Consider the following 13,163-nt stretch of genomic DNA (forward strand, 5'->3'; position numbering starts at 1 on the left):
AGGCTGGCAGGAATGTTTACATACATCCTTTCCAGGAAATGCTTTTTTAAACAATAATAAACGTAGGGAAAATCCCCATGAGTAGATGGACTAGTCTAAAACCTGTTGGTAAGACGTTCCATGTTGGTAGATTATAATGCTCACTGTAAGTGACAGCTATACAGTAATACAAAAAATAATGGTGCAGTTATTCTAGGACAAGTGTACATATGTACATATGTATTTTCCAATTTTTCGTCATAGTGCACCTTTAGATAAAAATATATTTTCCCTGTAAACTACATGTAGGGTTTGCTAGTTTTCCAGTAACATTGTCCACTGTAACATTGGGCCAGATGCAATAAGCTGTGTAAAGTTGCTGTGCGCATGGCACTACCAATCGTGGAGCACCACTTATTAGCCAGTTAATTCCATGGGTACTACTGTGGTAACATGCATGTTATACTACACGTTACCATAACAACGTGTGCATTACCACTTCCACACCCATGGTACTAACACCTTAACAGCCAGTGCTCCTCAGCCAGTAGTAATGGTAACATTGCTGTATGCTCCACACTTTATTGCATCCGGCCCATTGTAAGCTGCAATACATGCTGTGCTCTCTGCACTTGATGTTGGTGGGGTCTGGGCCCAGCAAAAAAATCACATCCAAATGTGCTCTCACTGGAAGGCCAGGTTGGGCTCTTAAAAATGTCCCTTTTACAAAAGCAATAGTACTGTAGTTAATTGGCTTGCCCCTAAATTGGTCTTAGTCTACGATAAATACACTACACCATCCATACATAGACATATGACTATGGTAGGGATTAAATTGTGGGCACCTCTGAGGGACAGTTAAGTGACAAGACAATATACTCTGTACAGCGATGTGAAAGATGTTGGCGCTATATAAATACTAAATAATAATAATGGCAGCATAAGGCTGCAACTGCGAACTATGCCAATGGGGAAGGGCTGGGGGTGATCGGAGGAGTAGGGATTCCATTTAAGAGTAGATGGGCTTTAATGCAGAAATTTCTAAATAGCTTTATCTTATAAGTTGTTCAGCAAAGATGTTGGCTGTACTGTCTGAGACACAAACCACAACCTGGTGGATATGCTAAAAATCTGTATATTTAACTAAATGGAATCACAAGCAAACATGTCTTTATTAAGCCTTGGTCCTGATTTGCTTACCCTGTACTACAAGCCTCCCTTGTGCTGTGCGCCGCACCCTGGTTCCAGGCTTGTTCGCAGCACATACATAGACTCCAGAGTGATCTATAGTCAGATCAGAAATCATCAGATTCCCGGTGCCCAAAACCTGGATCCCTTCCACACCAATAGGACGGCCATCTGTAAGAAATTCAAAGTTTATGTATTTTAGAGTGGCATTTTCCAAACCCATTTGCTCCCCCAGACAGTCATAATTTCCCCATTAGAGCATATACTGAGGAAAAACATCTAGCTGCAGGTTTGGCTGCATAAATACTCTTTACAGGACACACTTATATCCTGTGCAACTTGAAATTTAACTTCGAATGGAAAGTGACAGGTAAAGTGACAAAATAGTTCACTTTATAAATATACAGATACCAGTATGGAACAACAGCTAAGTAAATGCTGTCAGCTAGTATTGTCTTGGAACAGGTTCTTAAAGTGGTCTGAAACTGTGACATGACACTCAATAAATATGTGTTTTCCTACTTTTTATTATCCATTCAGTTACCATATTTGTTTCTGTGCACAAGTAATATTGTCCATTTACAAATTAGAAGTTCCCAAAGTACAGTTTATCTGCTCTGAAAGCTGCCATTTTAACCATAGTTGCTTTTATTATATATTAAAATCTTCTAGTGAGTCTCAACTGTGTGCATGCAAGAAGCAGAGAGAGAGTTCCTTCTCAGCACAGCTAAGAAAGTAACAACAGAGGAATGTAAACAAAAGATAATGTTATCTCCTCTTCAGATGCGGATCATAAGCTGAAGGAGCTTTCCACTGCAGAACAAAGTGCTGTGTTTAACTGTTTGAATGCTGTTCTGCTACCATTTTCTTTTGTGCTTGTAGGTTTAAGGTTGTAAATAATCTTTTACAGCAAAGAAGAAATGCTGACTTTCAGAACACTTTAAGGTGTCCATTGCCCATACACTGTAAGACATTCCCTGGTAGATTAGATCATTGTGATCGAATCTGCCAAAGATTGTTGCCCCAACATGCTGCCTGATTGTAATTTCGATTGATTTCTAATGCATCTATTTCAACAATCTAATTGTTTTTACCAAACAGCCCTTAGTGAATTAAAGCCATTTTATTCAGCTAATATCAGAAAGTGTAAATAATGCATAAAAATCTTCTGCTAAACTCAGGGGGACAGCAGAGAACTTTCTCTACTTTGTACAGTAATTACAAGAAGTGATATTTTGTTCTGCAACCGGGAATCAATTAGCTGAAGTGAAGTGTAACTATGCCTTGAAATTACGTCTTTTTATGTTTTTTTATACATTTTATGTCGTGTTTAATGTTTTAGAGCAAACATTTAATTTTGAGTTTCGCACCACTTTTAACTGAATGTGTTACTGACCAAATAATGTTTATTTCTGAACTAGATTATATTTACTAATAATAGGGATCGGACATCGCATTCCCCCACCTCAGTGTTGCTGCAATCACCTAAGGATTAGGTGCGTGGACATGACAGTGTACAGCAAAAAGTGAGTGTACGGTCAGGGCTGGATTTTCCATAAGGCACTGTAGGCACGTGCCTACATGCGCCTTATGTGGGAGAGGTGGTCCCCTCCTCCTCAGATCACTGACCTCAGGAGCTTACAGTCTAATCCCTGCCTCATATCACTGACCTCAGGCACTTACACCATAACCTTTGTCTCATGTCACTAAGGATGATATGAGGCAGTGATTAGAGTTTAAGAATCTAAGGACAGTTAGTGACATAAGGCAGGGATTACAGTTCAGAATATTTTTCCTTGGGGGTGTGGCCTGTGTTCAGGGGCAAAGTTTAGGGCACCAGCAGGCCTCCGTTGTAAATCCGGCCCATGCACAGTCTTGGGGTGTGGCCTGTGTTCAGGGGCGGAGTTTAGGGCACCAGCAGGCCTCCCTTGTAAATCCGGCCCCATGTACAGTACATTTAGTGACTTGTTGAAGAGCTACTGCAAAGAGGTCTTTACACAATACAAGGCAAAGCTGAGCATTACAATTTCACCAGTTACCAGTGGTTATACCTCAACTGAAAAGAAAGAACAGAGGGATTTGTTTAAAAGATGTGGACTAATCCTTCACAAGAGGGACAGTTGGGAAGTCTGGTTTCACCAGACTAGTTTAACTTACCAAGACGACTCCAGGACACAATAGGACGTGGATTTCCTGTAGCCATGCACTCAAGGATTGCTGTCTGGTGAACAGTTTTAGTAAGGTTTTCAGGACCGACTAGAATCATTGGATCCTTAAATCCTGTATAATGAGGACCTGCAGCAGACATCAGCACAATCCATTATGACACATTCCTTTACAAACTGATCTTTCATTCTAATATTATGATACATACTTATGTGGGGAACATACAGAAGCATATTCTCATACCTGTAACTATCAGCATGGCTTCAGGACTGAACTTCCTGCCAGCGTCATTGCTGGCCACACAACGGAATTTGCCTCCATCTTCAGCCTCGAGGGTGGTTATCTGCAGCACACCAGTGGGCAGCAGGGTGTATCTGTGTGACAGAAAGATGGATCAAATAAAAGGTTCAGCATTATGTTCATACACAGCCCTTCTAGAAACAACAGTATTTAAATAGAACCTAAACCGAGTAAAATTATTTAAAACACATGATTTATCTGCAAACTAATTTTACACACTTACCTCACCGTAAGGTCCTTTCAGAAGCTCAACATTTTCTTCCATCAACAATTCTTTCCAGTTCTGACCTAATCTAGTCGGAACTGGAAGCCGTAGAGCCCTTTTCCACTATATCAGTTGCTGTCAGTTATAACTGTAAGAACAACTGATGTGCAAGGTAATGCCCATATTTACCTATGGCTCAAGGGGGCAATATTTCAGGTAAATAGAGTGCTAACCCAGAAGCTGTTATGGGGTCATCACCATTTTTTCAATGGAAGACAGAGAATTCCATTGATCACAGTGGACAAACAGGACATAGGAGAGGAGAAAGAGATTAATGAGTAGACTACGTCGGAGGGAAGCATGTGACGTGTGTATGTTTGTTTTGACTTTTATTTTTCAGTTTAGGTTTGCTATAAGACGGAAGCATCCTGGGAAATCATAGTAATAAATGTGGAGATCACGTTCTAACATGGGCTGCCAAATCTATGTTGTTCTCTTGATCTGTAGCACTCTATGCTGATTGCTTAATGAGACTGATCTGAATATTTGGCACTTGCAATGAAGTACTGCATCATAAAGAAGATAATAACTACAAAGGACACTTGTAAATGTAGCTGTCATGTGATCACATCTTCTATCCCTGCTATTCAGTAACTAAGACGTTATATGGCAGCCCTATACTGTAATTAGAAGAGAATCCCAAAGGTGGCCCAATTATCATTACATTACCTCTTAAGATATGGGAATATATGAGAGACTTCAATTTTCTCAAAACACAAAATGATTTATGTACAAAGATTATTTATGTACCAGACAAAACAGTCAATGGACTAAAGCCAGCAACAGACGTGTGAGGGTGGGTAACAAGCAGGCACAAGCCACTCTGTTGTGCTATGAGGGGAGGAGCTAGGTACATGGCAGAATCTATTGGCATCACAAGCTAAGGACCCTTCCATCAGCCAGTTCAGGGCTGGTTTACATTGGGGCGATTCTTCATTGCTTTGCTGATCGCCGGCGATCAGCAAAGAGCTGCTACAATGTATCCCTATGGATACATTCACACTGCAGCAGTTGTGATTTCGATAAATCGCAAACCCACTGCATGCAGCGTTTTTGGGGCGATTGCTCTGTGATTCCCGTTCTATCGAACAAGAATTACATGTGCAAATCGCGTGATTTTGCCCACAAATCGCGATTGCGGAGCTGAACGCGATCTCAGGCAAAGAGCAGAGTGTGAGCCGGCCTTCAGGAAAATGCTTTCCCATAGCTCTGACTGTTCCAAGAATGAGTAGGTACACTACCATGCATCATTGGTGAGGTGTATGTCCATTTACAGCCAGTCACGCACTGCTAAACACTTACCATTTACCTTAAAGGTAGCCATACACTGGTCGATTTGCCATCAGATTAGACCAACAGACAGATACCTATCTGATCGAATCTGATCAGAGAGGGATCGTATGGCTACCTTTACTGCAAACAGATTGTGAACCGATTTCAGCCTGAAACCGTTCACAATCTGTAGTGGTGGTGCTGCCGCCGCTTCCCCCCATCCTGTATACATTACCTGCTCCGCCGGTGCGACTCCCGGGTCTCCGCTCTTCTTCTCCGCTCTGGTCTGGCCTCCGGGTCCAGCATGTTTCACTTCTTCATGTCTGGGGGAAGTTTAAACAGTAGAGCGCCCTCTACTGTTTAAACTTCCTGCCGGGAGAGGAAGAAGGGAAGCATGCCGGAGACCAGACCAGAGCAGAGAAGAAGAGCGGAGACCCGGGAGTTGCGCCGGTGGAACAGGTAATGTATTGCTTGCAGCTCTATTGCGTCGGTCGTCGGGCACTCGAACGCCGCTAGCGATGCGCACTTTACCCCCGATCGACGGTTATTTTCTGCACGGCGCGATCGACGGAATCGGACGGAATGGATCGAAATTCGGCGTGTAGCGCGAACGATTGGCAGCAGATTCGATCCCAGTGATCGAATCTGCTGTCGAAACGGCGGCAAATCGGGCCAGTGTATGGCCAGCTTAAGTCTCAAGAACAGTAGCAGGTTCATATCAACCACTAATGAAACCATTACTCCACTACTGTGAAATCAATGGTGATACAGGCACGTGCACAGGGGGGAGCTCTGGGTGCTCAAGCCCTTTTTTTTTGCTGCTGACGTATGGATCCCTTTACTCAGAGACTGCCTCTTCTTCTCCTCCCTGAGGCGCAATCACAGCCTATGGATAGTGGTAGCACAGAGAAGTAATCGTAGCTCCAAAGTGTGAAACAGAGCTGGAAAGCTTGTCGTCTCCATGGCAGCCACGTCACGTATGAAGAAGAGGCACTCTGTTCACACTCACTGCTGGACTAGAGGAGGGAGAGTGCAGCCGACGATGACAGGTGACTACAACTCACCCTACAGAGTCCAGACTGTGTCCTCAGTGTTATGAGGGATGGGGCAATCCTAGTGCTTGGAGGCAAGGTCAATGCATTGCTGTTCTGTCTGGGGTGGGGAGAAGCAGGGAGAAGCCACCTATTGTTGCTGTGGGGGGCAGGGGGGCAAGGATAGGCCACCTATCGCTGATGTATGGGGGGTTGGAGCAGGTAGGGTCTACCTATAGCCTATAGTTGTAAGGGGAGGGGGGCAGGGAGAGGCCACCCATTGCTATCAGGGGGGCGGGTAGAATCTACCTATTGCTGATGGGGGAACCTTTTTTTAAAATTGAGCACTGCCCCCTTAACCATCCTCCGCACGGCCCTGATGGTGAACATAGTAATTTGTACAAAACACAACATGTCACTCATTCAATAGAAAACTTTCCAAAGGCCTTCTTCATGAAGATCATAAAACTCCCGCTATATTTTTGTAAGGAGCCATGCTATTACTGCTTAGATCTGAAACAAGGACTTGTCCAGCACAACTAGGTACAGTTCAAGACAAATTGGATGATATAAAGCGCTGCTAACTAAAGCCTACAACGTCACGTCATTTTTGTTGCTGATTGGTAGCACTGGATTTATCTCTGTTCTTTCCACTGCTTGACTGATTAGTTGGGTATGACTTATCACTAAAGCTATAAATTGATTCAGGTAACAGGTTAGTACAAAAAAAGTTATTGTCTATCACCCTTTGCCCCAAGTACCTTGGATGCTCGGTGTCAATAGTTTCTCCATTTCTTTCCCATACAATCTGTGGTTCTGGGACTCCACGGATCTGGCACTGGAATCTGGCCACACCACCCTCCTCCACAGTTGCGTCTCGTGGGAATATGTGAAAATCCGAGATAGCTGTCAAAGAAGAGAAAAGTTACTTAAAGGATACCTGAAGCGAGACCAAAAAAGTTAGTTAATTACCACAGTAGAATATATTTCTTGCAGCCTCGCTTCCCTCCCTCGGTGTACGAGTGTAGCTCCACTGCACAGGAGCAAAGTACAGCCCACCCCTGCGCAGTACCACAGAGCCACTCATGCACAGCTTTTTCTTCTGCATTGGTAGAGGACATTTCACTTTTTTCTTATGCCTTCAGGTTTGTGTTAAAGAAATACAGTTAATGGCTTCAACAATTCTTCAGTTTAGCAAAGCTTTTAAAGATCATATGAGTACAAAGGGCAATGCTGCATTTTACAGAAATAGATCACTATACAGTAGCAGCAGTTTAGTGACAATAACCACTAACTACCCACATAATGTTTGCCAGCCTCTGCTAGTCCCATGTAGACGCACTATGTCATTGACGCCTGAGGAAACGTCCTCCAGGTCAGGCAAGGGAACAAGAAGTAGCTATACATCTGTGAAAGCATACAGAATTCCCACACCTGCTCTAAACACCATGCAATGCTTGCCTGGAGCTATTTTGACTGGCTGGAAGGAACAAGTGAAATAGCCCGGCTATTTCTGTTTTTTGTGAAAGAAAGGTGCTCTGCTGTTCCCAGTATACAGAGGGTGCTAACTAAGCTATAAAGAGATGCTTTGAATGTATATTACCATGAGTCCACAAATATCCACCCTTGCTAGATAACATAGAAAAAAAGACAGATTTTTATGTATATCCTTATAGTGTAAAAGGGATCAAAGATCCTGATTGGAAATTGCTAGTATTAATTAAGGAGCTGATTGATCATAGTTAAAGTTTTCTTTTGACTGGCCAATTCTAGGTATAAAATGGTTCTGATTAAAGGATACCCGAAGTGACATGTGACATGATGAGATAGACATGTGTATGTACAGTGCCTAGCACACAAATAACTATGCTGTGTTCCTTTTTTTTCTTTCTCTGCCTGAAAGAGTTAAATATCAGGTATGCAAGTGGCTGACTCAGTCCTGACTCAGACATGACGTGACTACAGTGTGACCCTCACTGATAAGAAATTCCAACTATAAAACACTTTCCTAGCAGAAAATGGCTTCTGAGAGCAAGAAAGAGGTGACAAAGGGTAATTTCAGTGTGAGGGTCACACTGTAGTCACTTCCTGTCTGAGTCAGGACTGAGTTAGCCACTTACATACCTGATATTTAACTCTTTCAGGCAGAGAAAGAAAAAAAGGAACACAGCATAGTTATTTGTGTGCTAGGCACTGTAGAAACACATGTCTATCTCATCATGTCACATGTCACTTCGGGTATTCTTTAAATAATAAGTACAGCCGGAGGCGGATGAGGGAGCAGCGCAAGGGCTGCTTTGAGAGTCAGATTATAGTGCTAGTTTTCAGCAGAGCAAACTCTCTGTATACAAATTGTTGCAGTGTAATGGTGCCGTTAGCTCATTTTTCATTTTGAAAACTAGAGATGGGATGAATACCAAATTTTCTCAAATCCAAGGCCTAGAAGGTTTTTGGATTTCTCGGATCCTCCAGTGGTTCTCCTCCTTCTTGGCCGGCAGAACACAAAGGGTCCAATCCTGTCCCCATAAAATATGGTGTGACCCAGGGTTTAATACTATCCCTTTGTTGTTGACAATATACAGTATATACCTGCTACCACTTGGAAAAATCACCCAGAAACATGGTCTGACATACCACTGCTATGCTGATGACACCTGACTATATTTATCATTCAAACCTAACCCCCTGCTTATTGATAAATAACATTTCAAATTAGAATTAATTTCAAAATTAAAGATGAAAATTAAATATTTATTTAATCTATTAATATTTTACAGTGAAACAAGTAAGTTAAAATCTGACACGTCCATCTCCTCATGGGGGATTCTCAGGGTTTTCTTTGTTTAAGCATTCCCTGAATGGAAGTTGCTCATTTCAATTGCCAAAATAGTGTGCAAGCGAATAGGGAGGCCAGCTGGTATCTTACCACTTTGGGAGTTAGTTACTTATGTAGGAAATGCTTTTTTTTATCAATCATCTTTTTATTGAGAACAAAAAGATAGCATACATAATTAAGTATTATATGAGATATACGCTCCACTGAAATAGCAAACTGGATGAATATCTTCACATAGAAAGCAAAATATAAAGAGGACATGTGTCCCAGTAGGGCTTCTGTCAGATTTTAACTGCTCAGTTTCTTCACTATAGTAGTTCCTTAATTTCTCCTGTATGCTTCTAAATCTGTATGATTCTAATTTCATCAATTCTTCTTGTGGTTACTTCTCTATTTATATTTGTAACCTTCTTTCTTTCTCATTATCTTTTGTTCTACTATCGTTTTTTTCTTTCTTCTGCTTCAATTTTGATCTCTTATGTTGCCCTGCATTCTTTATTCTAATAATTTGACTGCAGCCACCGTCTGACCCTGAGGTCACCGGCCACTCAGGAGCCCTGTCGGCTGGCACTGGAATTTTCTTTTGGTGCTTGAAGAGACTCTGTAACAAAAAAAAACAAAAAAAAAAACATAAACCCTCTGGGGGATACTTACCTCTGGAGGAGGAAGCCTCAGGGTCCCAATGAGGCTTCCCTGTCCTCTGTAGCCTGGGGGAATCCAGCGCTGGCTCCCCCGAAACCTCCTCGACAAGGCTTTACAAGCTCTGCGTATGCGCGTAAATATTTACCTACCACGATCCAGCTCAGGCGCAGTATCGGCTCTTCCTTCGGGCTAAGGCAGAAAGGACTCGTGCCTGCGCAGTAGAGCGGATACGTTCGGGCCCAGCTATTTCTGCCTTAGCGTGAATGAAGAGCCGGTACTGCGCCTGTGCTGGATCGTGGTAGGTAAAGATTTACCACGCCGCTGTTCGGGGGTCGCAGCGCTGGATTGCCGGGACAGCAGAGGATGGGGGAAGGCTCGTTAGGATCCAGAGGCTTCCCCCTGCCGAGGTAAGTATCCCCCAGAGGGTTTTTTTTATGTTACAGGGTATTTTTTTTAAGTGATCTCCACAACTGAAAGCTAAATATTTGAATTTGTCACCGAGTATCCCTATTGTTTTTTTTGCCTTCTTCCTTTTAAGTCATGATCATGGTGTCACACTCAACTTAGTAATAATTTGCAGTGTTTTCTTTATGGGTTTTTTTTTAGATTTCACTAAACTGTTATGTTTTTGTTTTGTTTTTTTCCACTAAATTTACCCATGAAAGCAAATAAATATTATCAATTTCCAATTGTCAAATACTCTTATTTATCATTTAAAAAATATCAAATTCATATTCTTATCATAAAAAAATATTTTTCATCAGTGAATATCATAAAAAATTAAAAATGTTTTTACTCTTTAAAAGGATTGTTTATATATAAAATAAACTTCAGGCCTCTTGCACACTGCACGCGATTCCGAATCAGTTTTTACATCCGATTCAGATTCCGATTTGCAGTGTGCAGGGAGCAAACTGCAAATCAGAATCTGAATCGGATGTAAAAACTGATTAAAAAGCGGAATCTGAATCGGAATCGCGTGCAGTGTGCAAGAGGCCTCAAATCACATTTGTTAAGAAGACCCAGCTAAAGGAAACTCATCTATATGCAGACTTTGATGAATTCTGAGGGTCTTTTCACATATCCATTAGTATATATCTATTTTCTCATGTCAGTGCATGTTTGTGTTTTCTTCCACTATCCATTACATTGAAACGCATGTTTTCCCCCCAAAAATGAGGCATGCTGCTTTCGTATAAATGGAACACAGCATGATAAACGTAAACACACAAGTGTGAAAGCAATAATGATTTTCTACAGAAAACCACATGCAATGCATTTAAAAGAAGGCATGTGTTCGCAAGGCATACGCCGAAGTGTTTTGTGAAATGGCTCTATAAACTGAAGGTACAAGACAAGACAAATAACATTTAGGCTCCCTGCACACTGCAAATCCGTTTTCCGATTCCGATTCCGTTTCCGATTCCGATTCCGTTTCCGATTTTCCTTGAATACATTCAACAGAAAAACGGATCAAAAAACGCAGCATGCAGTTAAGATTAAAAATCTGAATCGGAATCGGATGTAAAAACAGATTAAAAATCTGAATCTGAATCTGATTTGCTTGCAGTGTGCAAGAGGCCTTATATTGCGCTTTTCTCCCGGCGGACTCAAAGCGCCAGAGCAGAGCAGCAGCCACTAGGGCGCGCTCTATTGGCAGTAGCAGTGTAAGGGAGACTTGCCAAAGGTCTCCTACTGAATTAGTGCTGGCTTACTGAACAGGCAGAGCCGAGATTCGAAACCCTGGTCTCCTGTGTCAGAGGTAGAGCCCTTAACCATTACACCTTCAGCCAACTGCAGGTACCCATACACTCATCGATATCTGCCATTGACTTATGGCCGATTTGACTGCTCTGATCGAATCGACTAGAAATTGATGCAGCAAATCGCATGATCGATTGACCGATCAATCGATTTGTGGTCAAATTCGATCAATTTACTCGATCGATCTGGATGGAATTTCTAGGGTAATTGGCTGCTGGCGGCATATCCATGGCCCATTGCGTTGCATCGGATCGAATAGTGCAACGCTGCATTTCAATGGGTTTTCAATAGATTTCATACTGGCAGATTCGACCTGACAGGGCATCTGACAGGAATCTATTTGATGGTCGAATCTGCTGGAAATCTATAAGTGTGTGGGTACCTTAACTTTTACAGTTTGTCTATGACAGGGTCAGGCATTGTTATGGTTTTTCTGCTAGGGCTCAGAGTAGTATCTTCTGCCTGATGCAGCCATGCATGAAACTGCGCCCTCTCACTCTAATAAACGGCTGCAATGGCCATGATGTTACTGGTGTCTGCTCTTTTTTATCACTTAAATTGCTTCATTTAAATGAATGGAGCTCCCAGCACCTCAATGAAAAGACACAGGTGCCATACTGTGCTCAGTGGCCAGTGCCAAGCGTATGCACTTATCCTGTAATCTCAGCTCTGATAGTCTTCACACACATTATTATTATTTTTCTTTTTTTTTGGGGGGGGGGGGGGGATTGAGCAATGGAAAAGTTACTGTACTGTATATGTTAGGTTTGAAGGGGGATAGCATTTAGCAACTAGTGAGATAAGATAGGCAAAATATAAAGCCAGACAAATGGAACCAGTAAATGGTCTACCTCTTTCAATTGCAAAGCATAGGAGATATGCAAAGGCTTTATGAATAGGATCATGGTGCTTGTTCCTCCATGAGGAAAATATTGCACTTTTGGTTTAAAAAAATATATAGCTCCAATGTCCACAAATTATTAGGAGCAAAACTATAATAATAATAATAATAATCCGAACATTTATATAGCGCTTTTCTCCTGTCGGACTCAAAGCGCTCAAGAGCTGCAGCCACTGGGACGCGCTCAGGAGGCCACCCTGCAGTGTTAGGGAGTCTTGCCTTGAACTCCCTACTGAATAGGTACTTGACCTAGCCAGGATTCGAACCCTGGTCTCCCATGTCAAAGGCAGAGCCCTTAACCAGTACTCTATTCAGCCACTACACTAAAACTGACAGTATTACTGCTGTATGTGTTACTGCTGATGTGGTTTTCCTTATTTTTTTCCCTTCATGCCCTCAGCAACTGTAAATGAATCACAATGTGGATCCATGGTTACAGATTGCCCAGCCAGCTCATGGTGAACCAGAATTCCTAGTGTGTAAGGTGCAAAAAAGGACCAAAAGGCCCTGCTACTAAAAACAGAAATGTGCCGTCTTAAAACAGAAGGGATTTGCAATTATTCAGGTTGAAGTGAGCATATAATTTGTCCCACAATGCATCACTGATGAATATGTAAATTGTCCCTTAAAGCTAGACACACCTCCAGAACCACTGGATGCAATGATGTGTCAATGATCTGCTAATATTACAGAGCTCCACAAATTTAACATGTGGGTCCATGGTGTCATATTAAAAGGAAGAGAAGGAAGTTTTGATTCAGGTTGATACCATTTGCTGGCAAACCTTTCTTTTAACCACTTGAGTACGCTGGGCCCCTT

General features: G+C 42.1%; 1 protein-coding gene across 1 annotated transcript in view; it reads right to left on the reverse strand.

Moving 5' to 3' along the window:
• Window positions 1-13,163, reverse strand: part of IGDCC3 (immunoglobulin superfamily DCC subclass member 3) — a 194,830-nt gene that overhangs the window by 49,998 nt on the left and 131,669 nt on the right. The window contains exons 3-6 of the mRNA XM_068272436.1: window positions 6,963-7,107; window positions 3,577-3,707; window positions 3,325-3,462; window positions 1,180-1,338 (exon numbers count right to left, since the gene is read on the reverse strand). Of these exons, the coding sequence (XP_068128537.1) occupies window positions 1,180-1,338; window positions 3,325-3,462; window positions 3,577-3,707; window positions 6,963-7,107 (573 nt within the window). The remainder of the gene's footprint in view (window positions 1-1,179; window positions 1,339-3,324; window positions 3,463-3,576; window positions 3,708-6,962; window positions 7,108-13,163) is intronic.

This window comes from Hyperolius riggenbachi, chromosome 3 (assembly GCF_040937935.1).
Source record: "Hyperolius riggenbachi isolate aHypRig1 chromosome 3, aHypRig1.pri, whole genome shotgun sequence".
Classification (NCBI taxonomy): domain Eukaryota; kingdom Metazoa; phylum Chordata; class Amphibia; order Anura; family Hyperoliidae; genus Hyperolius; species Hyperolius riggenbachi.